The following is a 27,361-nucleotide window of genomic DNA, read 5'->3' as shown; positions in this document are numbered from 1 at the left end:
GGAGAAGGGACATTCACAATAAAAGAATGACACAGATGCTTGATCCTGGCAAATGTGATTGCGTAAGCCTGTCTCTGGGTTTAATCACCTAAATAAGAAATATAATTTTCAGAGAAACTGAGCCTGTACAGATTCCTTGAACAGCAGAGGGAACAGTACATGCTCTATGTCCTGAAAATCAGACTAGACTAGATTGCAGGTGCTTAAATATAAATATAGGTGCTTGGCTGTGAGCAGATAAGAGAGGAATAATTCTAGTCAAGGCTTGAAATCATTTGATTAGTAAAACATAGGCCAAAGTACTGTGATCCGATTGTAACACTACAAATCAAAACCAGCTTTTGTAATTACTTCTTATTTGCCTAACAGCCAACATAGATGGTTCCTTATCTTTGCTGTGTGCTGCGTGGGTAAAAAGCAGACATGTACTTGAAAAGCTATTAAAAAATAAAAGGAAAAGTCATGTGGAAGAACTACTTATTTTACTGGGGTTAATAAACCGATTATACTGTTTGAGGAGGTGCTTTCTTTCCTTTTCATAAGACTTAGCCCTGAAATATTAGCATAACCATTTCCTAGAAATAACATGCCTATTCTATTAAAAACAACACAATTAATTTATTATTTTTTCTTCTTCTCCTGCTTTATAACAGTCTAGATTGAAGCTTAAGATTTGCCCTCTGGTTAAGTGTGTTGTACAGCTGGGTTATCTTGCAAGTAACAAAAGGGACAGAAAAACAAGAAGGGTTCAAGTATATACATCTCACTTTGAGAACAGATGTCTGCTTTCACAAGCAGAAGATGCTGTGTTGTGTAACAGCCCTTTAGCCCAGCAGAGAAAGGTCCAACAAGAAACGATGGATGGGAATTAAAAACCATGATGAATTCAATTTGAAAACAGGCTACCAAAGTTTGAGATGATCTCCTGAGAGCTGATACAGGCTACCAAAGTTTGAGATGATCTCCTGAGAGCTGATACAGCCCTAGATGTTGAGAGTCTGGATGTGCTTGGATGGATTCGAGCTACTCCCCCACACTGCCCTGTACTCCGGTTCGAGTGGAGGTAACCATGGGGAGATGTTCAGACACAAGTCCTGAACCCTTCAAGGGTAAAAGGTTCCAAAGTGTTGTAGAAATCGGTGGGCAGCTGGTGGAATGTGAAGACCACCAATGCCCTCCCTTAGGGGAGAGGGAAACAGGAGCATCCTCAGCCTGGATGGGATGGAGATTCACGTGGGGGACAAGCTGCTGCGAGTGGCTTCGCTGTGGAGAAACCTTCACCCAGGCTTGCAACTTGTTAGACACCCGAGCACTGCACCAACACGCACACGTGAGCGTATCCCTAGGAAACCAGGCTTCGGTGCTTCTGCTGTTTGCAGGACATGCTCTTCCACGCCAGCTTGGTGGAAAGACACCACAAAGACACCACTGATGTTCAGTACCCACATCCTGTCCTGGCTCCTGCCGGCTTCAGCTGTCCCAGGCACTACTCTGCTGCTGGGATGTTTCCTTTGAACCCGGGTGAGGAATTGGCAGCACTGGCGAATGCTGGTGCATCTTCCTGGCCCCTTGGCAGAGAAGGCAGCAAGAGCGGGTAGTGCGTGTCTTAACTTGTTTTGGATTTGCTGAGCTCGTGGCTTTGAGCACTGTGGCTACCAAGCTGCATGTCCAGAGTGAGACCATAGGGTGCTGGGGTGCTCATGGTTAAAGCTGTAATTCACTCACCAGGCTGAATTTAGTGCTTACCTTGAGCCATTTTAACAACAGCCACCACTAGCAGGACTAAACAGCTTTGGGTGAAAAATGCTGTTATCAACAACAAATTATAGATACTATATATGGCAGCAGAGTTGAAAGTTTTGGGCCAGTATAACTAAAAGAGCTTGCTCTCTCTCCATGGCAACTTGGGGATGGTTTCTGGCGGTGGGAAAGGCTGTATCTCTTTGTCCATCCACCGCACACTGAGCCCGCTGACACCAAGGTCATTTGATTGACTGCTATTCGTTAATACTAATTAGTATCAGATTAAAAAGTATTTATATGTAAGTATGAAATAATTAGCTTAATAACTACTAACATTATCAATTGGCACTTTTTAATTGTCCTTTATCTTCGGTGACACATTTGTCTAGGGTATGTGAAAGAAAGATAAATCGTTACCATAATTTGTTTAATTATTTAATTAGTAACAATCGATATTTCTTAGTGGTATTTTATTCCTCCCTCAGCTGTAGCCCATTAAAAAAGCGAATAAAAAATAGAGTCTTTAATAAATATTATTAAATATTTTAATATTTTACAAGTATCATTACATGTAGGTGAGGTTATTAGGGAGGTGGTTTAGTGCCAGTGTTGGTTTAACGGCTGGACTCGGTGATCTTGAGGGTCTTGTCCAGCCGAAATGATTCTGTGATTTTATGATTTTTATGATTCTACGACTTTACCACTCCCCGCGCCAACCCCGACTGCCAGCTGCGCTCCGCTCACAGGCTGCGCATGCGCACAGCGGGTGGGCGCCGCTGCCGGGCGCACATGCGCGCACCCGCGTCTCCCCACACACAGAAGCCGGGGCGCGCGGCCCGGGGCCGCGCAGCGCCGCCCCGCCGAGGGACGCTGGTGTCCGCCATGCAGGTGAGGGCGGGCGGGGGGGCACACGGGGCTGCGGTGCTCCCTCGGGGCCGGGCGGAGGTCTGGGAGGGGAGCGGTCCGTGCCTGCGAGCGCCGCTGCGCGTCTCCTCGGTGGGGCTTGCCCGGGCCGCCCCGCGGGGCGTGCGGAGGAGCGAACCCCCGGCCGGCGGGAGCGGCCGCGACCCGGGGGTGGTGCCGCTGTCCGGTAAGGTGCCTCGGGCCGGCAGCTGCGGGGCTCGGGGCTCTCCCCGAAGGACGTGGGGGTTTCCTGTAGCTTGGAGCTGGTTGTTCCCTGGAGGCTTAAACTGCTGTATGTCATACATAGTGCGTTTCTTAATAAAGAGCGGTAACTCCTGTGACGGCTGCGCTCTGTTAAGCACGTTGCTGGCACAGGAGAGCTGGCAGAGGTGAGTGAACCCGCTCCCAGCTTTGGTCACGGGTAACACGTTAGTTCTTCTATGTTTCATCTGTCGTAAAACGATGAGACCCCTGGACCTGTGGGAACACTGAAAATCCATCTAGGTTTAGTTTATCCTTCCCGGGATGTGTTATCCCGACCAGGGTGACCTTGCGAGGCGGTTCAGAGGGAAGAGAAGCCAACACAGGGCAGTGGCTCAGCCCTGCTGGCAGCTCGGCTCTGGCTTCAGCCCATCGCCCTGACACCACCGGCACTTCTTCACCAAGCCTCAGATTTGTTTAGAAATTAACCAACCTTTTGAGAGATATATATATATATATATATTTTTTTTTTCCCTTGTTATGAGTTCGCTGCTTATAAAAGCCTCTTTTGGTGCAAATTTATGCCTCACAATTAGCTTGGGAAGATTGCCATGTCTTCTGATAACTTTGATGAACTGCAGTTCGGCATTTTTTTCAAAACACAGCTGCTTTTCATGCCTTCCAGGTGCTGGATGGAAGCGAGGCAAAATACACTTGTGGAGCTGAACCTCTTCTGCTGCAGTTGTAAAGGTAATTGGTTTTGGTATTGGTAGCCTTCCAGTTAAAATGGATTTGGGTTCATTGGACAGTAGACAGAGTCTCAACATTGAATATTGTCCATCATTACATTATTTCCTGGTATGAACGCTGTATCAGTACTCCCTGGTGTTTTCGAAAAGGTATTTACTACTATGAGTAATTTCTTCGCACCTTCCACTATCTCTAGGTAACAAATGTTAAAACAAACTGGTACAAATTTCGTGTCATATGAAATGTGAAAATGCAATGGAATTTAATGACTATTACTTTTAGAGTTGAAAGTACAGAGGGGGAAAAAGAAGAAAAATCAGTCTTGCTTCAGACTTTAAAAACACACTTAGATTAACTTCTCCAAACAATTCTGCTTGCTAATATGACAGTGTGTTGTGTAGCTTTCTTTCCAGTGACAAATGTCATTATCTGATCATTTGTGGGGTGTGGAGTAAGAACAGGAAATGCTTATCTTGTATCTGTATGAAATTAAAAGTTGTCTTCTAAAAAGTTTTTTCTCTTTGGTTTAGACTTGAAAATTAGCAAAGGAGCTGAGTGGGGTTAGGGGAGCTAGCTGGCGATGCAGAGACAGTCTTCTGTGAATTGTTGATGCCATCAGATGTAGAAGAGAGTAAGCGGCTTACTATTTAGTAAGTGGTCCTCAGAACTTATTTGCTCTGTATATCTCCTTGATTTCAAAGGGCTCTAGGGCTTACAGAAGCTTTGAATAGTTGAGTCAAAGTACTGTTGCAAGGACTTTTCTCATTTAGAATATGTGTGATCTGGAGTTTAAAGTAATTTTGCAGCTAAATTCTTGCTGCACTGTGATGGAAGCTCGTAAATATGCATCGTCTGCTGGTGGTCAGTAGCATTAAATACCTTGTTTGGCTGGACTGCTGTGTGTGGAAGGAGGAAAGAGAGTCCTTAGTGCAATAGCCAGTGTGTGCCATATTGCTCCCGACAAGGCTTACCATTCGTGGGTTTTTTTGTTAGCCCTGTGAAATATTACACCTTATGTCCTCTTATCCACGCGGCTGCCTCAGATGCACGTTATCCTAGAAAAAGAAATTAGAAAGATTACTGTATGTTTTTAAGCCATCTTCAGTCTCTCTTGTTACCCTTATTTGTTTACTCACAACAGGGTCAGCACACTTGTCTTGTTTGCCTTATTGTCTTTCCAGTGGGGATGATAACAGTTCTTTCCCTATTATTCTGAAGGATAACTAATGCTTTTAAAGACATGCATGTGTGTCTATGTAAGCACAGGCACACTTCAGCAGAATATCTCATGTCTACAGCATGTGTGCTAAAATATGCTATTTTCTCCTGACAGGAGAGGAAAAGGAATGCTGTGTGCTCTCCACTCCATTAAGGTTCTCCCTACTTCCTCAGTAATAATCATGGTGGAGTAATAAATTGGGGTGGGAGGAATCTGTTTGAAATAACTTTGTGCTATCCTGCACAGTGAGATCCACCCATTGCTGGAGGGTTTGACTCAGAACCTCAGAAACCCCATGCTTAGTTTGCAAGGGAAGTGGCTACCTGGGAGTACGAAAAGTTAAGACTCTGCAACTTGCGTAGATAGAAGATAAGGCTCTGGTCTTGTAAAAGTGAGACAGAAGGGAATCGCGAAGAGAAGTACAGAGGTAAAGAAAAAGATTGCTGTAACCCTTCCTACAGAGTGAAGGGTTTTAGAAGGATGGTGTCAGCTGTTCTGTGTAGGTGTTACAGTCATGCCTGTGATATGGCAAAATGGATATTTTTTTTTTCTCAGACTTGCTCTTTTATGAAAGCAGGTCGCTCAGGCTTCCTGTGGACTTTTGGGCATTCATTTTAAAATCTTAATGCTCCTGTGTCTTATTGGGAAGATATTGGAAGGTTTTTAGGTTCCTCTTCCTTCATGGATAATTCAGATTAATGAATTAAATGATACTAAAGGTTTTCTTGTAGGCAGGATGAGAAGCTAACTCTGACAGCTAAGAATGAATTATGGCAAGATGGTAAACATGAATGACCTGTAAGAATAGCCACTTCTTACAATTTGAAATGAATAATCTTACTTGATGGAATACAGAATGAGTATTAATCTGCCTCTGTATTTGACACAGGGCTGTCGTAAAGAATTGGACATCCTTCCTCTTCAAATTGTGTTTCTCTTGATCTGTAACATTACAAGCACAATTAATGGCCACGTAGTCACTTTATGAAGGTAGCTTTGATTATCCTGAGCTTCCTGCAACTAGCAAGTGTCGGCAGAGTCAGCACCTGCTGAGTGAGTCCTGTTTCATTATGAGCCACATCTACAGGAACCGAAGTGTTGCTGGAGAAGGGAAGGTCCAAGAATGATGTGAGCAACAGAGCTGGGAGGAAAATGAGACTGAAGTCTGTTTCTATTTTGTTTGTCCAAAACTTTGATTGTCTGAAACTTTAAAGTGGTGTGTGTATATTTTTTTTTTTTTTTGAGAGGAGGGGTAAGCACACATTTTTACATCTAAAGTCTGAGAGTCATAGGTATGTCATGCTTGTGGAATCAAGGGACTTATTCATGCCTCACTATTTTACTGAATCTGTCACTAGCTGTTTGAACAAGTAAACAATGGTTTTGAAAATAAGTGTAAATCAACAGAGATGTTGGATACTGTTCAGAAGGTGCAGACTGGTCTACCTGTTGGTGTTCAGTTAGTCAAAATAGAAAACAGTATTTCAAAATCTCAATTAGAGAAGCCTCATCAGAGACCTTGGTGTTCTTTTATTTGGTCTGAATAAAAAGCCTTTGCTTTTGCAGTATCTGTGGGGCAGTAATATTTTTGTAATTGCAGCTGTTTAGGTACCACCTCAGTGGTCTGAAAACATCCTGTGCCACCACATCAACTTGGAGTTTGTTTCATCTATTGAATTCTGGGTTGTGGCTGTCCTCTGTGAATCCACAGAAGGCTTTATTTGAGGCTCCTGATTCTTCTTTTCTTCAGACGGTGTTACCTGAACATCACTGCCTTGTTTGCTACTTGTTAGGAGTGAATTCAGTACTAGTGGTACCTGTTCTCAGGAGATGATTTTCAGCTGTGGAAGACGCTTTCTTATGCTCATGTTGTGTTGGAACCTGTTTGGCTGCCTTCAAGATCGATTTCAAGATATGCTCTAATGTGGTGCTGTTATGGCTGTAGTTGTGATGCTCTGTCTTGGCAGAGTATTGATCTAGGTTAGGAGTATGATAATTCTTGTCCATTAAGAGTAATTCTGTATTTTATATCTAAACTTATGATTCTCCAGTGGTATAACAGCAAGAACTCTGGGTGCTACCTGAATATATGTAGCAATGTTTATGTGATTTCTGAATGTAAATATGATTGTGTTCCTTTTCAGCTGCAGAACAACCTGGCTCCAGCAAGACCCAGTTCTGAAGTGCGCAGTAGTGCCCAGACTCTGCTTAAACTGCTTTCTTCTGTTGAATTCAAACGCACAAACAAGGTATCTTCTTAATAGAAAAAGGCATCTGTGCTGTGTTCTCCAAGTGTTTCCTGTACATGTGTATGCTTGTTTTCTAAATATACCCTTCCTTCCTTTGGGAAGCAGATTAGAATGAGAGGGGAGTTACGTCTGGGTGGTAGATTTTGGCATATTTGTATATGCAGCATTAGAAAGCAAGGTGAAAAGTGACTTAAGGTCTGGGTGAAGTGAAACTTGTAGTAATTGTTCCTTTTCTTCTTCTTCGCTTGGCATTGTTTGCAAGTTGTCTTTATGCTGTGTGTTTTTGTTCATCCTTTTGAAGATAGTTATAGAGGCCACAATAGCAAAAGGTAAAGGCTGTAACTATATCTTCCCACACAGGCTCTGAATAATGTGTATGTTAAATATTGCCTGAACACTGAATTACAATGATGATAATAAAACACAGGACTTCCAACAAAACTGCAGCTAAGACGGAAGCTTGCTCTCTTTTTGATTGCAGTATGGATTTTGCTGGTTTACGTTATCCTGTGGGCAATAATCCTGACCTGGCAGGAGGAGGAGGGCAGATCAGAATTTGAACTGTTCCCTATTTCTTCAGCTTTTGTCACACTGCTAGTCAGACAGTAGCCTCTTAGAGAACAGTCTGAGTGTTATGGTCGAGAGACATGTAAGAAATGCCCTTTATGAAGGGTTTGCCATGTCTGCTCTGAACACCAAAGTGCTGTTCTACTCCCACCTCCCTGCACTCAACTGGAATAGATTATGAAGTGGGTGGACAAGTTGGTTTGGTGGAAGCAGAGGTTCAGCGCTTCAGGCCGCATTGTAAAATGACAACAGTTAAACATTTGTCTTGGACCTTATGTGTCCATGGGCCATTTTCCTGCAGAGCAGTTCATCCAGTCTCTGAGCTTTCTGTCTGGCAGGCTGAGCTTCCTCAGAGCCCACAGTGTCCTTGTCACCCGAGGAGTCCTGCAGTACACAAAACTCCTCAGTGTTGCTTGCGTGGGTCAGGCGCACTGTCTTGCAGTGTCATCAAAACCTCTCGATATACAGCCATAGAAAAACAAGCATTTATTTGAAAGCTTGAAAAAACCTCTAAAGCATTTGGCTGGGCTAAAGGCATTTTCTTGTCATACCAGCTGTTACTGAAGTACCAGCTCATTATAACAAAGTGAATAATGAGAATGAAGCTGTAATACCTTTAAAGGAAAAGCTGTGTTGACAGAAGTATATTACATGGTGATGTGAAATAACAGACTAGAAGGGTAATAAGAATCTAATACAGCAAACATTTCATGCCTGTCTGATAGCAAATGTGGTTGAGACCATAGGTTGAAAACATCAACTTTTCAGTAATTTGATTTCTGTATATATGACTAATGAACTTCCTGGTTTCAAGGAAGCAGTTCTCTGTAATTTAGGAATTGAGTCAGACTAAAGGGAATTGAAATAATGTAGTGAGTTATTAAACACTAGACTGTAAATATCATAGCTAACTGGTAGAGTGCAGGAGAGGGTTGTGAAGAAACAACATCAGCTGTGCTGAGAAGCAAGATTCCCCTGTCTTTTTGCATAATTTTTAGTCTCTGTGTAGTAGTTGAAATAGAATAGAACCTGTCTAGGTATGACTTGTTTACCTGAAGAAGGTCGAGTCATTAAAATGACTTGTCACCTTCTGGAAATCAAGTGCCTCCTTCAAGCAGACCAGCTCTATCTCTGAGCAGCTTCATATGTGTCATTTCAATCCCCATTCTGAAAAATTTCTCATGCAGGCTGAATTAAAATTGGGGAGAACTGGAACTTGCTGTCAAAGGCTAGTCTTCTATTGATGTTAAAATTCAAAACTGTATAGGTGTCAGTTTGAGTTACAAAGAAGCTGTTGCTTCAGAAGTTGGTAAAATGTATGCTTTTGTATTTCTCATTGTGTTTAAGAACTCACATACGTCATCCATTGTGATGATTCCTTAATTCTGGTTAAGACTTGAAAATGAGGATTTGCTATTGTCTTGAGGCTTTGAGTGATGCGTTTAAGTGTTTCAGTAAGTTGTTAAAGGGCTTGCAAAACATCACTTGTCTTAATTTTTCAGACAAGGCGTAGTTCTAAATGACATTCATAATAGCTATTACTGACAGATATTGACAAGAAAAATACAATGAAGCAAAGAATGTATTGTGTGTATTGGTAGATTGTTGTATAATATTTTCTGCCATGGAGTTTCTCCTGTGTTTTAAGAGTACTTTAGAAACAGTGGAAGGCAGAAAAACTGCTATTCAGAAAGGTTCTCTGTTAAAGGGGAATTGCCAGAAAACTTTGTTGTTGTTTCTAGAGCTTGCTCTTCTTTCATTACCAATGTTCTTATAATTACGCTGTTTCGAGGGATTTAGTTTTTCCTGTAGTACAAGATCTTTAGTTGTGAATTTACTTAGAAATCCTCCTGGCTGTAAAAAGTCTTGGCAGTGCTTTGCTAAAAACTTTGAGCCATGATTTTTAAGTGCTAGGGCCAACTTGGCAGGATGTGACCGATGTTCTGGAGAAGTGCTCATGGGAGTATGATGTGTAATCATTTAATGTTTTTGGAGATCCGTTAGCTGTGCAAAGCAGTCTCTGGCAGAGAAAGTGTATGATGATGTTTTTATTTAGGCCTTCCATAAGAATATGCAAGTGTTTTTTTTTCTTTTTCTGCCATTTTATCTTGCATCACTGAATTGTTATCTCTGACTAAGCTCTTGTAATAGCTGCAGCTAGTAATGCAGGAAAAAAATATCTAAATGCCACAAACACTGCTTGTTTTGGAGCGTAATTGTCCGCTGGTCTGTGGTTTAGAAAGGCACATCATGGTTCTGTGAAAAATGTGGTGGGTTTTTTTCTTAGGTTGTTCCTTTGACCTGTTAACTCCTGTGGTTGCTTTGGTTCACTGGGTTTGAAACTTCTCCACACCTTCCTCCTGTTTTGGAAGCTCTTTTTATTAAGCTGACTTCAAAAAATCTACTTGTAAAACAGTAGAGTAGCTCAAAGAATAGTGCCACTGTTGAGGACTGTAAATCCTGTCTTGCATCAGGGTCTGCGTTGTTGTGAGTAGCTCATGGTGGTTGTTGACAAGGTTATTCCCATGCTTTGCCATACTGTGCTGTGAGAGGAGTGTAAGCGCATAATTTTCTTCCGTTTTTACCTTTGTTTCTCAAACCTCCCCAGACCTGTTAATTAGTACTCAAATTGTCTTTTTAGGTTTCCTCTGATATTTGGGGGAGAGATGGCAGCCTGTGATGAAGACAAACAGAGAAACTTTTGGCTAGCTTAAGAACATGAGCATACAAAAGCATGTTCATTTTCTCCTAAAGTAACTGATTGTGTGTTAAAGGCACCTTTATATTCTGCCACACAGAGATGGTCAGCAGTCAGCCTCTCCCCATAGCAGACAGTGGGAGAAGGAAAAAGAAGAAAAGAACCAGAGCCACAGATCATGTCCCTGGGAAGTTTGAAGGTTGGTGGTGACTTCTAAGCTTTTAATTGTAATGGTCTGTTTTCCCTCTGCTGGTCTCTGTTTTCTTAGCTAAACATTGCTCTTTGGCAAATGTTATAAGTTAACATTTCTGTTTTTCTTTATCTCCTATGTTTGGGTTTTCAGTCTCTCTTTCTTCTGAGTGGTGAAATCCGAGTCCTATTCGTAATCTTCATAATCTGTTGTTGTTGTTTTGTTTTGGTTTTTAATGTTTTGGTTGAATAGATGTGAGGACAAATACTGTCAAGCATTGTAGGTAAAATAGAGTTCAGTGCGGCAAAGCTGACCTGTATAAGACTTCTCAGTAGGCAAGTAGCATTGTAAGGTACATTGCAAATCAAGACAGTAGCAGTCTTCTAGGTTTAAACCTACAAATTTCAATTTGAACCCGAGGGAATGGCAGGAAGATGTGCCAGGGGAGGTTCAGGTTGGACATTAGGAAAAGGTTCTTCACCCAGAGGGTGCTGGAGCCACTGGAACAGGCTCCCCAGGGAGGTGTCACAGCCCCAACCTGACAGTGTTCAAGAAGAGACTGGACAACGCCCTCAGACACACGGTGTGACCTGTGGGGTTGTCCTGTGCAGGGACAGGAGTTGGACTCGATGATCCTTGTGGGTCCCTTCCAACTCAGGACATTCTATGATTCTTAAGACATTATCTCTGCAAGTAGATTTTGCGTGGTAGGCATTTTCTGATCAAGGAGTGAAATGCTTTCCACCTGAAAAAATTGGTTCTGAGTTTTACATGAAGACAGGGAAGATGGATGAGGTCCTAGCAATTGCTGAGTTATAAAATGTGTCTTGTATGAACAAAGTTGTAATTTTGATGCTGGAATGTAGTCTACTTTACATTTTCCTGGAACTTGAAGGGGAGGAAGTGAAAAATGAGACCTAATTAAGGCTGGCATATGTACTGTAATACTGCATAAATCTATTTTCTGTCTTCATTACCAAGGGAATTTTTTCAGTTGCTGTCATATGAGGGATGCTTGTCTTGATATTATTCACTGAAATGGCTAATGGTCCTTTCTGCTGGATTTCTTTGGCAGACTTGTACAAGTTGACTGCTGAGCTTCTTGGTGAGGGAGCATATGCCAAAGTTCAGGGTGCTGTCAGCCTCCAAACTGGGAAAGAATATGCAGTAAAAGTAAGTATAGAATAAAAGCAACATAATTTCTGTCTAGAACATGTCTTTTCCCTTCTAGTATCAGTGAGAATCTGTAATAGAGTGGGTAATAGCAAAAGCTTTTTGAAAATTTTCGATGCTTGAAATGAGCCTGCTTTATAGCCGCTGAAATATCTGTCATCTAAAGTATTGTGCCTCTGGAGCAAATTGGTATATCAGCCACAGATAGAATTCACAAACAATAAATGACCATGTGATGATTACATCTCAGGGCAAGCTTTCCTCTTATGTCCTGGTTTGATTGTAGTCCTACCGGTTTTTATCTTGTCTTGTGGAAGAGGCAGAGTCCTTATCTAGCATGGCCTACCAAATAATGGAAGCTTATGAGAATGCTGCTCTGAGTTCAGAGAGCATCAGTTACTGCCATTAGTTCATGTAAAGCTGTCTCTTATTTTTTGATAGAGGTGAAACTTCTGCAATACCATTATATCAAGTGTTAGGGCCCATTTACAGACTTGTAGTTGTCCTGAGTCCCCCGTTTAATTACAAACACAAATAATAGCAACAGGAAAGCCTTATGCTTGATTCATTTGCAAAAACTGTAGGCACAAAATTTTAAGCCCCTTTAAAAATCTTGTCCTGTAGATGCTACAGTTTTGTGTGTACTTCGTAGACTCGTTGAAGTTGAAAGTCTGTAATAAACAAATCACTACATTATGAATTAGACATGATCAGATACCAAGTCCCGTGTAGTACTGGTGAATAGCTGCCCATTCTGTACTGGAGAACTCAGGCTGTGAAAATGAGAAACTGATACTGGATACAGATGGTGGTAGTGTTTGTGGTAATGTCATGAGCTTTCAGTTCACGTAGCAAACATTCAGTCTCGGCCTCTGTGAAAGGCGCTTGTCCTTGTCCTCTTTCAGCCTGAGGAGTGTGTGAAGGAAGGTGACTTCTGATGCCAGTACAGGAGGGCTCTGAGATTGAATGTAGGTTTTTCATTAATACATTAGGTCTTGTTATGTGGTCTCCATGAAGTTTGCACTATGAACAAAACTCTCATTTTGTGGTGGGCTTAGTACTTTTTACTTAAATGCCTATAATGACAAATCTCTTCTTTTTGACTGTTCAGTGTCTGACGTGACTCAAATCCATTTTGGTTAGAACTCAAAAGGATATTGCAGAGTTAAAATGATGCAAGAAAAAGCTCGTGGTAACTGGTCAGTGACTGTGTAACATGTGGATTTATTTCCTTTCTTCTCTTCCTGTCCTCATTTTTCTTGTCTTTTTGAGTACCTTCCAGAGTTTTGCTGACACTGTATGTAAATGACAGATGAGAAATTAAACAAGCAAATATGCAGTGTTTCTCTCTGGTGGGTGTGCCTGAGATTCAAGCTTTAGGTCAGTTAACTAATTCCAGAGCCACACGTACAGTCCATGCAGTAATTTTTCAAATGTGAGCTCTAACTCTTTCCACAGATTATTGAAAAAAATGCTGGGCATAGTCGGAGTCGGGTTTTTCGTGAAATAGAAACGCTGTACCAGTGTCAAGGTAACAAGTAAGTATGGAGTTTAATGGGGGTGTGTGTGACTGTTTATTTATATGAAGTATCCTAATTTTTTTTTTCAATTTTTTAAGCCTCTTATGTGTGACTAGCTTAGGAGCTTTGCAGTAGTCTCCTTAAAACCGGTTGAAATTCAGACCTGACCTATTAGAAGTATGAATTTCCCCTTTGCTTACCTAGGAAATATAGGGAAATATTTACAAATTAAAAGTCATACAACTCAATTAGCAATTAGGTCAGTGTAGCTTGAATATGCTTCAGCGATGCATGGCTTTTGTCCGAATGAGGAATTAACATTTTGACACTCTCCCCTGTGATTGCACCATCAGCAAAAGCTGACCTGATACCAGCTGCTCTCGAGAGGAAGTCTTGCTGTTCCTTTCCTTCATGTGTGGTTTGTCCTCCTCTTTGTGTCAGCCTTCCTGCTTTTGCACTGGAACTCTTAGGTCAGCCAAAAGCTAATTTAGTTTTTGTTTGGATGTGTGCTGACTTCACGTAGCCACAGGATGAAGCAACTTGAAAGCTGCTACTCCTGTCTGAAAAAGAGAGGAAGGCAATGCAGCCAGTGGGAGCGTGCTCTGGGATGAGTTTAAGCCAGTTCTGAAACTACTCCTTTACATTCTAGATTAACAGAGACATCTGTACAAGAGCTGTTATCTATAATACAGTTGTGTAGCTCATATGGAACTTTTTTTTTTACAAATTTTTAGTACAACACTTAAAGATAATTTAAAAACAAAGTTGTTTACCGAACTCAGGCTTGAGTTGTACTATAGAGGAGCAGATTATATCTTTGTTCTGTGTGTGGTTAAGAGTATATGGTCATCCAGTACCTAACTGATGGAAAAACTCAAGGTCTTGTGACCATATGCGGAATTTGGATTTTGCGTGTACCTTAAATATAAAAAAAAGCCTGACTTACATGTTTGGCATTCTCAAAGCATCAAGTGGTGTTTGTGTTACACTGCAAAGTCTGTACACTAAACAGGAGTTAATCTAAAAACGGTAACTAATGCACTGGGTTTAATGTCATGCTGACAGATGCCTGTCTGCGCTGAGCCCGGTGTGTTCTGCCTTGTGATTTGTAGAGAGAAAGAATGCCAGTTTAATTTTCTTGTTGTTCTTGCCTTCAGCACAAATGCAATGTTCTAAATTATTAAATACAACCTATTACCAGTTATCTTCTTGTCAATTGAACAGTAGCAGAACTGTTTCACAGTCCTATCTGATTTTGATGTTTGGCCTCTTTCCCCTACTTAAATTTCAGTGTGATTTGGAATTGTGGTTTTAATGCCACAGGCAACCAAAGCAACTTGTTTAATTAGCACTCTTCTTTTTTGTTACTTCTGGCTCTTCCTAATTATCCATGTGGAAACTCTTCATTGTTTTGTTTATAATTAATGCCTAGTTCTTCTACTTCTATTTTTTTTTTCTTTTTTTAAAGGAACATTTTGGAGTTAATAGAATTTTTTGAAGATGACACAAGATACTACCTTGTCTTTGAGAAGCTGCGAGGAGGTACCGTGCAGTAACTGTGCCTTTGTTCACCGAATTGTCTTGGTCCTGTTTGTCTTAGTGTTTTAGAGTAGAAAATTAAGAACTTATTTTAAATGCTTGAGAATTTTAAGACGAAGTAGTAGAGGAAGTAATATACAAAGCTAGAAGTATGGTTGTTCTCGAATATTGATGGATCTCATTATACATTTGCAATCCCTTTCTGTGGTTAAGCGATGGAAATGTCTGCTCTGTTCAAGTGAAAGCTTTGGAATATAGTTAGTAGGTCACAGCATCTTCAGGCAAGGGCAGGCACACAGTATGTCAGGTTATTATGCATGATCTTGGTACAGCATCTATATACTCTGGTAGCATTTTCCATTGGTGTAGGATTGACTTTGTTTCCTGAAGTTCATGGAGCACTGTTGCAAAAAAACATCTTCTGCCGGGGGTTGCTGTAGTTGTGAAGCAGCCTGCCTGTGGCTGTTTGAGGGCAAATGCAGTGAGCGTCTGCGGTCACTCATCTCCAGCAGGTAACACTCCCCTGGGGAATGAGAAGGCTACATCAAACACTTTGTGGACTTTTTTGCATTTGTCTGCATTGAGCATAATTATAATATGCATTAATTTGGAGGGCTGTGCAAAACCATGAGTTGAAAGTGTCGTCCACCCTTTAAAGAAAAACTGAGTTTCTGAAGAAGTACACTTCTGCCCACAGGACATCATCTGTTGTCACTGGTCAAGAAGGTTTTCAGTAGGAAACCATATGTGCAAGAAATACAAATTCTTTTATTATAGATGCAGAACTTTTTAAAAAGAGGATATATTTTTTTTCTTGAGTAAAAGCTTGTGTTTAGCTTCCCTTAAAATTACTACATCATTTCGTTGTGCTTTCCTCTAATGCTGTTCTTCTTAATGCACAGACTTCACTGACAAATTAGCTATAATAGGGCTCTACTGGGATGAATCTACATTTGCCTCTTTTCTCATCTGCACATCCTCCCAGTAGTTAACCCTCTTCTTTGACTGTGAGACTGTGGAGTGTGTTTTCATTGATATTGATATGATTCTTATCTGAGAGAGTTTGGAACATCAGGCCTATTCAGAAGGGTAATCTGAAATAAACCTGCTGAGTGGAATGAGCACTTCAGGTGGCTCAGTATTGTTTCCTGCAAAGTCTGGGGTCTTTTCCACAGGGATGGAAACATTCAAGAACATTATTACTTTCTAAAGGTGTAAATAACTATACCAGGAAAACCTTTTAAACTCTGTAGCAAGCTAGGAAGTGTTGTTTTTGGCAAGGGAAACCTGTGTTTGAAACCTGATAACCTGGTCCATGGTGGCTTTCCTCCACCCATCTGACACAGCATATCTCTGCATATCTGAAGAATTGTTCATCATATCTCTGCATATCTGAAGAGTCTTTTGTCTGTCCATCTTCTTTTTGAGTGCTTTCCTGTTTCCTTTCTGAATCCTTGCTGTGGAGGAGTGACAGCAGCATTGACCGTGTAAGAATAGGAATTACCACAATAGAGAAGGAGATGTTTCCTTCCACGTCTAGAACTGAAGAATAAAAATTAAATCACCTGAGATATGAAATATTTACTGTATTGGGGGCTAATAACAAGTGGCAGTTACTTCTTGAATTTTCTCTGCCTGATTGCTTTTGTAAATAGACCTGTCTGGGTTAGAAAATGAAAGATGGTAGTAAGGCTGTGTAGTGGGCTCAGATCTCTGTGGGCTAGAATTAATTGAGTTTTTTAAAAGACATTTTTAATCTTATGAGAAGATTGATGGAATTCACTTAAAGAAGGTGAGGAATCAAACCTCCCTTTATCCTTTGTTAAAGGGATACCAGTGGAGCTCTGCCTGCAAGCTACCAGTCCTTCAATATGTTTGTATTTGAGAGGTCGTTTGTCAGATTTCATGTCCCTGGGCAAATTTTGCCTCAAGTCAGTGTATGAGCCTTACCTTCATGTCAGTGGGAATTTTACTGTGTATTTAAAGGTAGAACGTCTTTTTATTTGATGGTACTGAGATGAAGTATATGCCTGACTTTCAGCGCAGGGCTTCGATTGCCACATTACACAAAACGAGGAGGGTTAGTTTGAGCGTGGCCACCTGTGACCTGGGGGTATGTGGGTTTTGCCGAAGTGTTGTGTATGCCCTTAGCTGATGTTTGAGTTTTACTGGTACTGTTACCAAGTCTCTACTGTTCACAGTGTGTGGAAAACAGACCAGTCATGCTGGGACAGTAAAAAGTGATTGCCTTTCATGCTGTGCCCAAACTAGAGGACTGCAGAGTTTGAGAACTATAATATGTTCTAGCGTGCTTAAGTATTGAAGCTGCTCAGCTGAACCTTTTTCTTCTTAGTTATTCCCCTCTTTGATCCATGGAAGTTGCCCACTGTGAAAGGCTGTTGTAAAATATGAGAAATTAGGTTATGGATTCGTGATACTTGGCACTAGTTTATCATTATTTTCCAAGGCTAATTTCACATGAAAACATGGGGTTGTGACACTTCAGTTTCTGCCATATAAACATACTAGGACGGAGTGTTAGTTGCAAATAACTTTTTCTAAATTACTTCTGGCCCTGTTCACACTGAGATCAGTTCTCCCTTTATGTCAGACTGGTAGTGGCTATTGCATTTTTACCCTTGTATTGACAAAGCCTTTTCTGAGCCCAGGCAGCATTCATACTAAGGTTTTTCCCTTTCACTTGTTATTCTTACAGGTTCAATCCTGGCCCATATACAAAAGCGGAAGCACTTCAATGAACGAGAAGCCAGCAAAGTGGTGAGAGATATTGCCTCTGCTCTGGATTTTCTTCATACAAAGGGTAAGGGAAGGCTGTCTCCATCTTTACTAGTTGATATCGTAACTTAGATTATGGAGCACATTTTAGCTGCAAGCAGTCAGCCTTTGCTAGCATTTCTATTTACAGCAAAGCCACATGATTTATGCTGTTTTCCTCTATAATATTATTTTCATCTGTGAAATCATAATCAGCTGTGTTAGGATGGTATAGCCTTTTGGAGAAGAAAAGTTAAATTGGTATCCAGGGAGAATTAACATTAGGGTTGAATCTGTTTGCTTGTTACCTAAGCCACCATGTAAAGGTTACTCAGAAGGGTCTTAATATTCTTTTCAATTTCCTCCTTTTCCAGGTCTACAAAGATGCTTTTCCTGTATTTACCCAGAATTTCTGCTGGTCACAAGACCTCTTTGTAGTTTTTGGTCTCCACATTTAGGCCCCCACTGTTGGGTTGAGAGACCTACAAGTGAACCATAGTCCTTGTTTGAAGGTGTCCTCATTTCATTAGGGATTTGCTCAGATTTAAAAGCAGTTCTGTTTGCAGAGAGTTCTTTTACATTAAAATGTTTTCCTGCTGCTTTTTCTGCTTGGGGAGTAGTTTTGTTTCATTTCAAAATATCTGCGTGTATTATGGTCATCCCAGAGTATATGTTCATGTTGAATGTGGTAGATACCTTTCAAATCTTTCCTGTGTCATGATTATCTGGCCTGGCACAGATTAAGCAGCTTCATTTAATCTTACAGTAACTACCTCTGAATAAAATGGCATGTAATTGGAGGCTATGTTTATGATTTATTTTGATAAATTTTTCTCTATATTTCCACATTCTGATTAGTCTGGTAGATCTCAGCAGATCTACATTTGCTGTCTGAGTTTTTTAGTAATGGCCCTAGTTCAATAAATGTTTAATTGTAGGCTTTATTTGCAAGTCACAGGACTGCTTATATGCTCGTTGGAATCACAGCATTGGCACCTTGACAGGTTGAACCTGTCAAAAAGAAAAGTGTAGCAATGCACAAGGAGTGAAGAAAGTGGTAAACCGGAGGAATATGGATCCTGTCACATGTTGTGACTATGTTATGAGAAATTAATTTGAATGTGGAAACAGACTGAGTTTGGATTAAGATTTTTGGTAATCTCCATAGCCTGTCTTTAAACCTGCAGAGAATGTACTCTTCGAATACCTGTGTTTAGAAGATTTTGACTTTGAGATATGGAGCAAATAAGGAACAGAAAACTTAAGCTGAATGTGTGGAGAAATATGTATTTGATGTGTTAGGGCCGTAGTAGGTTGCTTAACAGCTGAAAGTCTTGGGGTGGTGTTCAAGGAAGTTTAACATTGACTCAGCTAATATCTTTCTGTAGTCCTCTCTCAGCTTTTAGTTTTAATTCCCTTTTCCCCGAACAAGAGGGGAGTGATCATTAAAATGCCTTTAGAGCAACAGTCCACTTTCTTTCTTGTTAGCTGCGAATTGGTGCAGTGGGAATGTGGCTTGCAGAATCGACTACAACAACCTCCCCTTTCATTTCGTTGTTCTCTTTATGGTTCTTCCGTGTGAAATTAAAATAATTAGTAAGTAGCATAGAGAACACTACAGTAAACAGGAAATTAAAGCAGTTTTATTGCACAGCTTAATGGTGAAATGCTATAGCTAGATACCTTAAAAATTTGAATGGTGATAACTAATTCTTTTTCCAGGAGTAGATTAAAACTCAGCTGGATGATACTACTGCCTTGCACCCACTTGGGATATTTGTGCTTTATTGCTGATAATCCACTAGAGGAGTGTTTAAAGGCAGTTATTTTCTTTTCTCAGTGTTGTGTGCAACTGCAGAATAAAGTGTTATATAATCAGACATTTAAATTCAAACTATAATACAAAAAGAGTGCTGTTGGGTTTCGCATTGCAAGCCAAGCCAACTGTTGGGAGTTTTGTCAGCCTTGCTGTGCACGTCAGCACGGGCCATCTTCATTTGTCATGTTTCCCATCTTCCAAGAATAAGCAATGCGAACTGCATCATTATGAAATGTCTGATTCCTTTGGATCAGTGCTCTGCTGTGCTATTAATGTTATATTTTCAGTCATGTCTTGTGGAGTGTGCTGAAGAGGAGACACGTGAAACTTCCTTACCTAGAATTTGGTGGGGTATTTTCTTTCTTGTACTCTGAAGTAGTATCAAGTGTGCTTGGAGTGTAATTTTTTTTAAGCAAAGCTAAAGTGCAGTTAAATTATAGCCAAGCTGATAATTTGATTTTTCGTTCTAATTTTCTGCCTTCCCTTTAAGTTTGATCATATTAAATAGAGAACTTCCAGAAATGTGTGTAGGCATTTGAAGAACTGCTTTGACAACATCTTTGCATGTGCATTTAACAGGTAGATAACTTTGTGTTTCCCCTTTGGGTTTACCTATTCCGATAGCAGCTGAATGAATGTAGAAGCCATGTGGTTGTCCTGCTTTAGCTTTATCTTCTACATCTCCAACCAAACCCTTTAATTTTTATTTTATTTCAGGAATGAGTATGTACCTCATTGTTAAAGGGGTGATATTTTCACTTGGAAACTCAGAGGTCTTTTTCGGGGGAGAGCGTTTTGGGTATTGCGTGTGCTGGTAGGAGTTCAGCAAACCACTAGTTGATCTCCTTGGAAAGAAAGACCTTACCTTAGAAGGCACAAAAATATTTTGTCTAAACTGTGTACACAAACCTTCCTACAGGCCAGTCATCTTAATAGCCAACTTTAATTAACATGATTAATTTGGGCTAAGCTAAAAAGTTCCAGTGTTAGCAGGTTCTTATTTGCTTGACTGACTCTAGTGTACATTTAAGGATGATAAAGGCATAGCAAGATGCAACAGTGACTTTTAACAAACACACTTTGAAATTCAATTATTTGCAGTGTCGTTAAGGGAGGGTTGTGTAGCAAACTCAGACCTAGAATATTTCCCAGGCCACCTTGTAATAAAGAGAGGTAATGAGAAATAAAACGGAGAGTATCTTCTCTAATGAACATTTGTACTCTCGTTTAGGTATTGCTCACAGGGACCTGAAGCCTGAAAACATCCTGTGCGAATCTCCAGAAAAGGTGCCTCTCTGGTCTCTGAAGTGTATTTTTTAACTTGGTTTCCAAAGACAGTCCTCACATTTTGTCTTTCTCTTCTTGAAGACTTTTTGAACCCAGTAGTGATCTTCAACTATATTTAATAGAACAGTAGCCCAAAAGAGACTAAATTCTTCTGTGAGCTGTAAAAATGTTGAGCATCTGACTAGGAGATAAAAAGCCAACTGCTCTTATAGAGGGCATGGCAATTACAGCTTAGCATCTCATCTGCTCTGAGGCAGCACCCAGATGGACAAGCAATGTTTACAGGCCAACTGGTCATGACATGTAGTTCCCAAAGTGCCCCAGCGTGTACTGGCACTTGCCGTGTCACATAACAAAATTAATGTAATAGGGTCAGGTGCTGGGGATGTGGGAGCAACTGGGAGAGAGGAGGCAGATGCAAGGAGTGGAATATACCTGTAAGAGACTGGGTTTCACTGGTCCTCCTGCTAGAACAATTTGTGTTTAGTCCTGGGGTTTTCCACATAGTGCTGGATTCATATATACTGCATTAGTCCCAGTCTTCTGGACCTCTTACTGTTTTGTCTTTGTTTTTAGGTATCACCAGTTAAAATATGTGACTTTGATCTTGGTAGTGGGGTGAAGCTGAACAGTGCATGTACTCCAATAACTACTCCTGAATTAACAACGCCGGTAAGACACCTACTGTGGCTTCATGCTTTTTCTCTTCTACCATAAAACAATTTTTCTTATCTACAGAGGAGAGCTTCCAAAGGGCTTACTGCAACTACACCAGGAGTCAATAGTTCATTTAAAGTGGTTTTATGTGTAGTAAATGCCATCTTTGTTTCCTAGTCATAAGACAAATACACAAAAGCACAGGAGGTCATCATGTTAATTCTCCTGTTGGCCAGAAAGTAACACATTGTCTCTTACCCCATCAAATGAGGAAGCTTTTCACGAAGGTTTTTTGTGTCATTATGGGCTGAGTTTGAACCTTAGTTCTGTATTCATTTCCCCATATTTGGGTTCTGTAGCTGAGACCCATGCGCTAAGGGCAATGCAAGTTCTGTAATCAGTCTGTGGCTTTATAAAAGACACTAGTTTGAAAAACTACAGTGCTATGCTAATCTCACAGTTTTGGAGGAGTCTGTTACAGAAATCGCCTCCAATGATATACCTGTTTACTTTCTGAAAAGCCTGATAACTAACAGGTAAGATTTAAAAACCTGAAATATGTAAATTAATATTTTGACCCTGTATAAAAGATCACAGATTCATGTGGAACAGCTTATGATTCTGCTAAAGAACAGTAGGAGCTCTTTTGCCTTTTGTTAGGTCTCTGTAGTCCTTATATCTGAAATGTGCTATTTTTTCCTATGCAGTATGCTCACAAAATGTTTCAAAGCTCTTGGCAATTCCATTTAACCTTTGAGGGCTGCTGCCTACTATAAAGGGAGGAGAATGATGAACTTGAGTCTTGCTTTGATTTGACCCTCCCTTTGAAAACTTGCGTGAATTCGATTTCCCAGTGTGGGTCTGCAGAATACATGGCACCTGAGGTGGTCGAAGTCTTCACGGAGGAGGCCACGTTCTATGATAAGCGATGTGATCTTTGGAGTCTGGGAGTGATCCTGTACATCATGCTCAGCGGTTACCCCCCTTTTGTGGGCAACTGTGGCGCAGACTGTGGCTGGGACAGAGGAGAGGTCTGCAGAGTTTGCCAGGTGAATGCACGTGTCCTGGGCATTTGTGAGAGTGTAGTTTGCCCCATGAATTTAGAGTGTAAGACTTGCCATAATTCCAGCAGTGAAGAGCTGTGTCTGTAACCCAGCCAGTTATCTGGGAGGATAGGCTGTCACTGAGAAGTGATGGTGGTAATATAGAAGCTGAGTGGTGATACCTCTTTCTAAGGTAAGATTTGGCAACTGCCTCTTTGTCCTCTTGGTGTGAGATCTCAGAGCTTCTTCGTGTCCTCTCCCTCACCCTGCCGTCCTGTATCCTGTAATTCTTGATGTAGTTTATGGTAGTCACCACAATTCCTCAGATAAAAGCTGAGCCCCAGGGGAGTCTCCATCCAGGGCCTGAATTTTTTCTTTCTGAAAATGGAGTATGTTGGCTGCACTAGTATGGGCAGGGTGGAGGGAAGCTGTTTTCAGCAGACAATGTGTCGTGTCCATCTTAGAATGTGCTGAATCGATTTGTGGAGCTGCCGGTCACTCTGCTGACTCCATAAGGTGACGGGATGATTTCAGTTGTCACCCACCGTAGTAGGTGGATAAAATTGAGTGAGAAGTCTTCTGGTTGCACTCTAGTTGCTATTTAAATTAAAGAAATTTTCCTTTACTAGAACAAGCTTTTTGAGAGCATTCAAGAAGGCAAGTATGAATTTCCTGACAAGGACTGGTCACATATATCCTCCGAGGCCAAAGATCTCATCTCAAAGTTGCTGGTTCGTGACGCCAAAGAACGACTTAGTGCTGCTCAAGTTTTGCAACATTCATGGGTTCAAGGAGTATGTATGCCCTTTATATTTAAGGGTTATTCTTCTTCCAAAGTGATAAACAAGCTGTTCCTTGTCTCTAAACTTTTAATAGAGACATTGTGTGTTTTAGTGCTATTATCTTGATTAATTTAAACAATACGCTGTGGCTTTATTCTTTCTGGAGCTCTGTGTGGTAAATATTTGGATGAAGTTGTCAAGCTTTAAGTGTTTGTGTGTGTGTGGTGGTTGGTGGTTTGTTTTTTTTTAGTTAATGCTTTATGCATTTTAAATGGCTTTCTTGTGAATACCAAGCACTGCAGTACACGAATTATTATGTTTCTCTTTAATACAGTAATGTAGGGTGCTGGTAGATACAGCTTTAAAAGAACAGCAGTGACTTCTTTTGCTTTAGTTCTCAGTTCAGGAAGGAAGGGATAGACCCTCTGGAGAGTTTTCAAAGCTTTAGTCTTATACCTGCAAACTGTGGTATCTTGTTGTGAGGGGAGATGGGTTATGAAATGTGTCAGCAGTGATTTGTAAACCCACAATGAATTAGTTTATGTGCAATATCAATTCATTGTAAAGATTTGGGGGAGTCACCTGTTTTTAATCACTCTTTTGGGAAAGCTTGGTTCCCAGCTGCTAATATGTAACTAAATTTTCTTATCTGCTTCTTCTAGCAGGCTCCTGAAAGGGGATTACCTACTCCTCAAGTTCTTCAAAGGTAATTTTTTTTTTTTTTGGTAATGTCTGTAAACTTGGCCAAGAATCATTACTGAAAGAATGTGGAGAGATAGGAGGTGACAAATCAGGGGGTAATATCACTGGCTGAGAGTGGAACTTGATGAATGTGCAGCACCAATTTCGTTAAGAACATCAGAAATATTAAAGCTCTGATTTATCTTTGTGATCTAATCTTGCTTGTTTGTGGGAAAGGCATTGGAGAGGATTCCTGTGGTGCACTGCTAATCTTAGACAGGAAACAATGATGGGTTTGGCAGTTTGCTGCCCAGGAGGGGGAAAAAAAGACACAAAGGCATGTGTTATCCAAAGAGACTACCTTCTGATGGATGAATAATCACCATATCCACAGGCTCATATCTTACTTCCATTGTAGGTGGTGGTAATCACAGTATCAATTTAACTGTGAGCAGGGCAAACCCCATTTAAAGCAGTTTGGTAGATTCTGAATGCCAGAGAGCCCAAGTCACACATCCATTTTTATTTCCATGTCTGCCACTGGTGATTCCAGGTGGTTCATCCCATCAGAAGTGCATTTCCTTAAGCCAGATGTGCAATTGTAGTGGGATTGCAGTGCTCCAAAGCAAAACAGTGTTGCCTCATATGCCCATCCTTTTTTAATGTGTAGAGATTAAGCATGGCATCTCGGGTGGCTTCCTGGGTTTACATGGAGAGCTCTTGGCAGAATGAGGACTAGAACTGTGGCTGTTTCCGAAAACCCAGAGTGGTTCTTATGTATTGCTGGTCCTTGCGATGAGGGGAGATGCATATATCAACTGGTCATTTTGCCTGCTGAGCTGATGTTTTGATAGGAGAAATAAAACTGCCTGAAAACAGATATTCTGCCGTGTGGGCAACCAGGTGAAGTGACTCTGTGTGTGTTGTAACTGCTTTCTCCTTTTCCCTTGAAAGGAACAGCAGCACAAAAGACCTGACGCTTTTTGCTGCTGAGGCCATAGCCCTCAACCGCCAGTTGTCTCAGCACGAGAATGAGCTCAGCGCAGAGCAGGAGAACTTGGCCCACGCCGGGTGTTCCATGAAGCTTTCTCCTCCGTCCAAGTCCCGCCTCGCCAAGCGCAGAGCAATGACGCATGCCACCAAAAACAGTGACTTTCAGCCAGTTCCCCATAAAGCCTTTTAAATTTCTTTCCTGCTATGGATTGGCAAGAACAGCCTATGTTCTTATTTGGATTTTCAGTGCTGATAAAAGCTGCTCTGCTTCTGACTCTTTGATTAGAAGCTTGCTCTTGTGATGTGACTTGTAACTTTAAGGGGACAGCTTTTTATGGGAAATGTTTTTGCCTGTCAGATTTGGTGCATTAAGATAATTTAGCTGATCTTTTTAAACTGGAGAAGATGCGTTTGCTGCTGTATTATCTGAGGCGATAAATCACCAAGCTTTCCTTATTTTCTTCTTAGAACAGCATGCTTTAAAATGAAAACTTGAAAACATCAGGCAAAAAATAGGCTTTCTTGCTTTGGCTGGCAGAGCCTCATGTCTGTCCCTGCCTATGGCTGCTCTCCTTGATGGCACATCTCCCAAGGTGCTGCTGCTTCGTTCAGTGGCAGGCACTGTTTTCAGCCAACAGTGCCCTTCTCTCTGTAGCCTCAGGATGCAAAGATGATGACTGGGTGAATTTCTGTCTCCATTACCCGCGTTGCGTTAAATATATGAGGATGATACTGTAAAGGTGCGAAGATCACTCAGGCTTGTACAGATGAAAAGGACCGGGGCGCTTTTTCATCCTGTTGATAGTTCGTGTGTCAGCATGTGGGATGAAAGCTGGGGGTGTGTTATTTCTTTATCTGACATCTCTTTGTTCTTAACTAAAATGTTCTTCATCTTTGTGTGTGTGTCCCCTTCCCTGGCAGTTAGTCTTAAGTCTGATGACCACAGTATAACAGACTGTTCATATAACAGTTTATATTTAGTATCTGGGTGGGTTTTTTTTTCTATATTAATGCTATCCTCAGTTACACCTTCCTTTCTGTAAACTCGTATTTCTCCAGGTCCTTTTGTGTGTGTTACCTGGAGTTCTTAATGTGAACGAACAGGTTTCAGTGAATTTTGGTGTGTGAATAATTTGGGATTGTCGAATGCAGAGGTACACCTGTACAAAATTGGTGCTGCAGCTGTTGTGTTCTGCCTCCTGCAGTGATCTCAGGCTGCGTGTCTTCCAGTTTTAGTACTGTGGTGCACAAGGGGTCAGAGTAATTTGGAAGGGTACTGGCTGAAAAGCTGAAGATTTTGAGTGACCAAGGTGACGTGTCCGTGGACAAGGACGCAGATGTTGAGCACTTTCTGAAACATAAGCTGTGAAAATTGGGCCACCGAGATGCCCGACATGACGCACCTTAAACTTGCCAGCTCTTTCTGAAACCCTTTGCCAGGGCATTGTGTGGAGAGGGGGAGGAGGAGGCCCCCAAGCACCAGCACAAAACCCTCCCGAGCAGAATGAGAAGGAATAAAGTAGCAGATCCAGCAAGCGCTTGGAAATTGAAAGGTCAAAGCTGAATGTCTTTTCATTCAGGGTGGTTTTACATTATCTTTTAGCAGTGTGCATACAGCTATTTTTGTACAACATGCTGTATTTTGTGACTAATACTGAAGTTGTTATTTAAGAGATTTTTATACATTGTGCCAGTGGACAGATTATGAAATGTATTTTGCTTTGTTTTTATTAAAATGCTTTAAGTTATGGATTTATCACATTTGGCAGTTCTGTGTGTTTTTTTTCCTCTTGATTTTTGGTGACATAGAAAAATAGAGAATTACTTCCTTCTCTGTGTGACGTTGGATTTAAGACAAGTCTCCAAAGGCTAAGCATAGTTCCCTCTTCTATGGCTGCATTGCTTTATCAGTCTCCAGGGTCTCCTGTAATCTCAGCTTTCTTGAGGTTAAATTAAGATACGACTGCACAGAGAGGGCTGGAAGGGATCCTGTGATCTTTTTGACTTTCGTAAGAGATCAGGTAGCTGAGGGCCAGTGGATTCAGGAACTCATCTGCACTGTCACATTTCATGTTCTTCCCTTTGATTTGTGTATAAAGCAAAAATCCTGAAGTCTGGCTGGGAGTGGTGGCACAATGCAAAATACTTCTCTTGGATGGAGCCCTGAAGCCTTTCAGACTCCAGAAGCCTGAGCAGCAGCATTAGCGTGAAAGTGTGAAAAGGGGATGTAAACGGTGCTGCTTGCCCAGAGATGATGGGATCTGGTAGATTTGTTCTAGCCCTGCTAAGTGGTCCTGTGCAGGCTTTGCTCTGCACTTGCTGCTCCTCACTGCTGGTAGAGGCAACCCCAGAGGGTGAGTTTGTGGAGCCAAGACCAAAGCTGCTGTTCTGTGTTCTTGGTTGAACTCTTGGTCTGGACAGTCAGTCCTTTTGCTCGCCCCTCTCCCTCTCTCCAAAACCCAGCCTGGAAAGTGAATCCAATGCATGTGTCTTCTGGAGAGTGAGGGGGGGAAAAAAAAAAGCTGCCTTGCCAGCCAGATTTGCTTTCCCTTTGCAAAAGAGAGCTTGGGAG

General features: G+C 41.2%; 1 protein-coding gene across 2 annotated transcripts; it reads left to right on the top strand.

Annotated features, from left to right (window-relative positions):
* The first annotated feature begins 4,163 nt into the window (after positions 1–4,163).
* On the top strand, positions 4,164–26,548 carry MKNK1 (MAPK interacting serine/threonine kinase 1). 2 transcript variants are annotated; one of them, XM_065656316.1, is made up of 13 exons: positions 4,164–4,247; positions 6,961–7,065; positions 10,431–10,529; positions 11,596–11,693; positions 13,152–13,231; positions 14,682–14,755; positions 17,469–17,573; positions 20,578–20,633; positions 21,210–21,305; positions 22,145–22,339; positions 22,963–23,127; positions 23,781–23,821; positions 24,751–26,548. In XM_065656316.1, the coding sequence occupies exons 3-13, from the start codon at positions 10,433–10,435 to the stop codon at positions 24,977–24,979; spliced, it is 1,236 nt and encodes a 411-aa protein (XP_065512388.1). In that variant the 5' UTR covers positions 4,164–4,247; positions 6,961–7,065; positions 10,431–10,432; the 3' UTR covers positions 24,980–26,548. The 2 variants fall into 2 exon arrangements, with proteins under 2 accessions (XP_065512388.1, XP_065512387.1); XM_065656315.1 differs by having other exon boundaries at positions 23,778–23,821.
* Positions 26,549–27,361: the final 813 nt, after the last annotated feature.

The sequence above is a fragment of the Caloenas nicobarica genome, chromosome Z (genome assembly GCF_036013445.1).
Source record: "Caloenas nicobarica isolate bCalNic1 chromosome Z, bCalNic1.hap1, whole genome shotgun sequence".
Lineage (NCBI taxonomy): Eukaryota > Metazoa > Chordata > Aves > Columbiformes > Columbidae > Caloenas > Caloenas nicobarica.
This window is presented reverse-complemented; position numbering and strand designations above follow the sequence as displayed.

What these genes read in the sequence shown, in the direction of transcription:
- MKNK1 (XM_065656315.1), top strand. Translation starts at nt 10,433, where the DNA reads ATGGTCAGCAGTCAGCCTCTCCCCATAGCAGACAGTGGGAGAAGGAAA. An exon ending in CTTTGAGAAGCTGCGAGGAG is followed by an intron (nt 14,756 to 17,468) that starts GTACCGTGCAGT and finishes TTATTCTTACAG; the next exon opens with GTTCAATCCTGGCCCATATA. An exon ending in GGATTTTCTTCATACAAAGG is followed by an intron (nt 17,574 to 20,577) that starts GTAAGGGAAGGC and finishes ACTCTCGTTTAG; the next exon opens with GTATTGCTCACAGGGACCTG.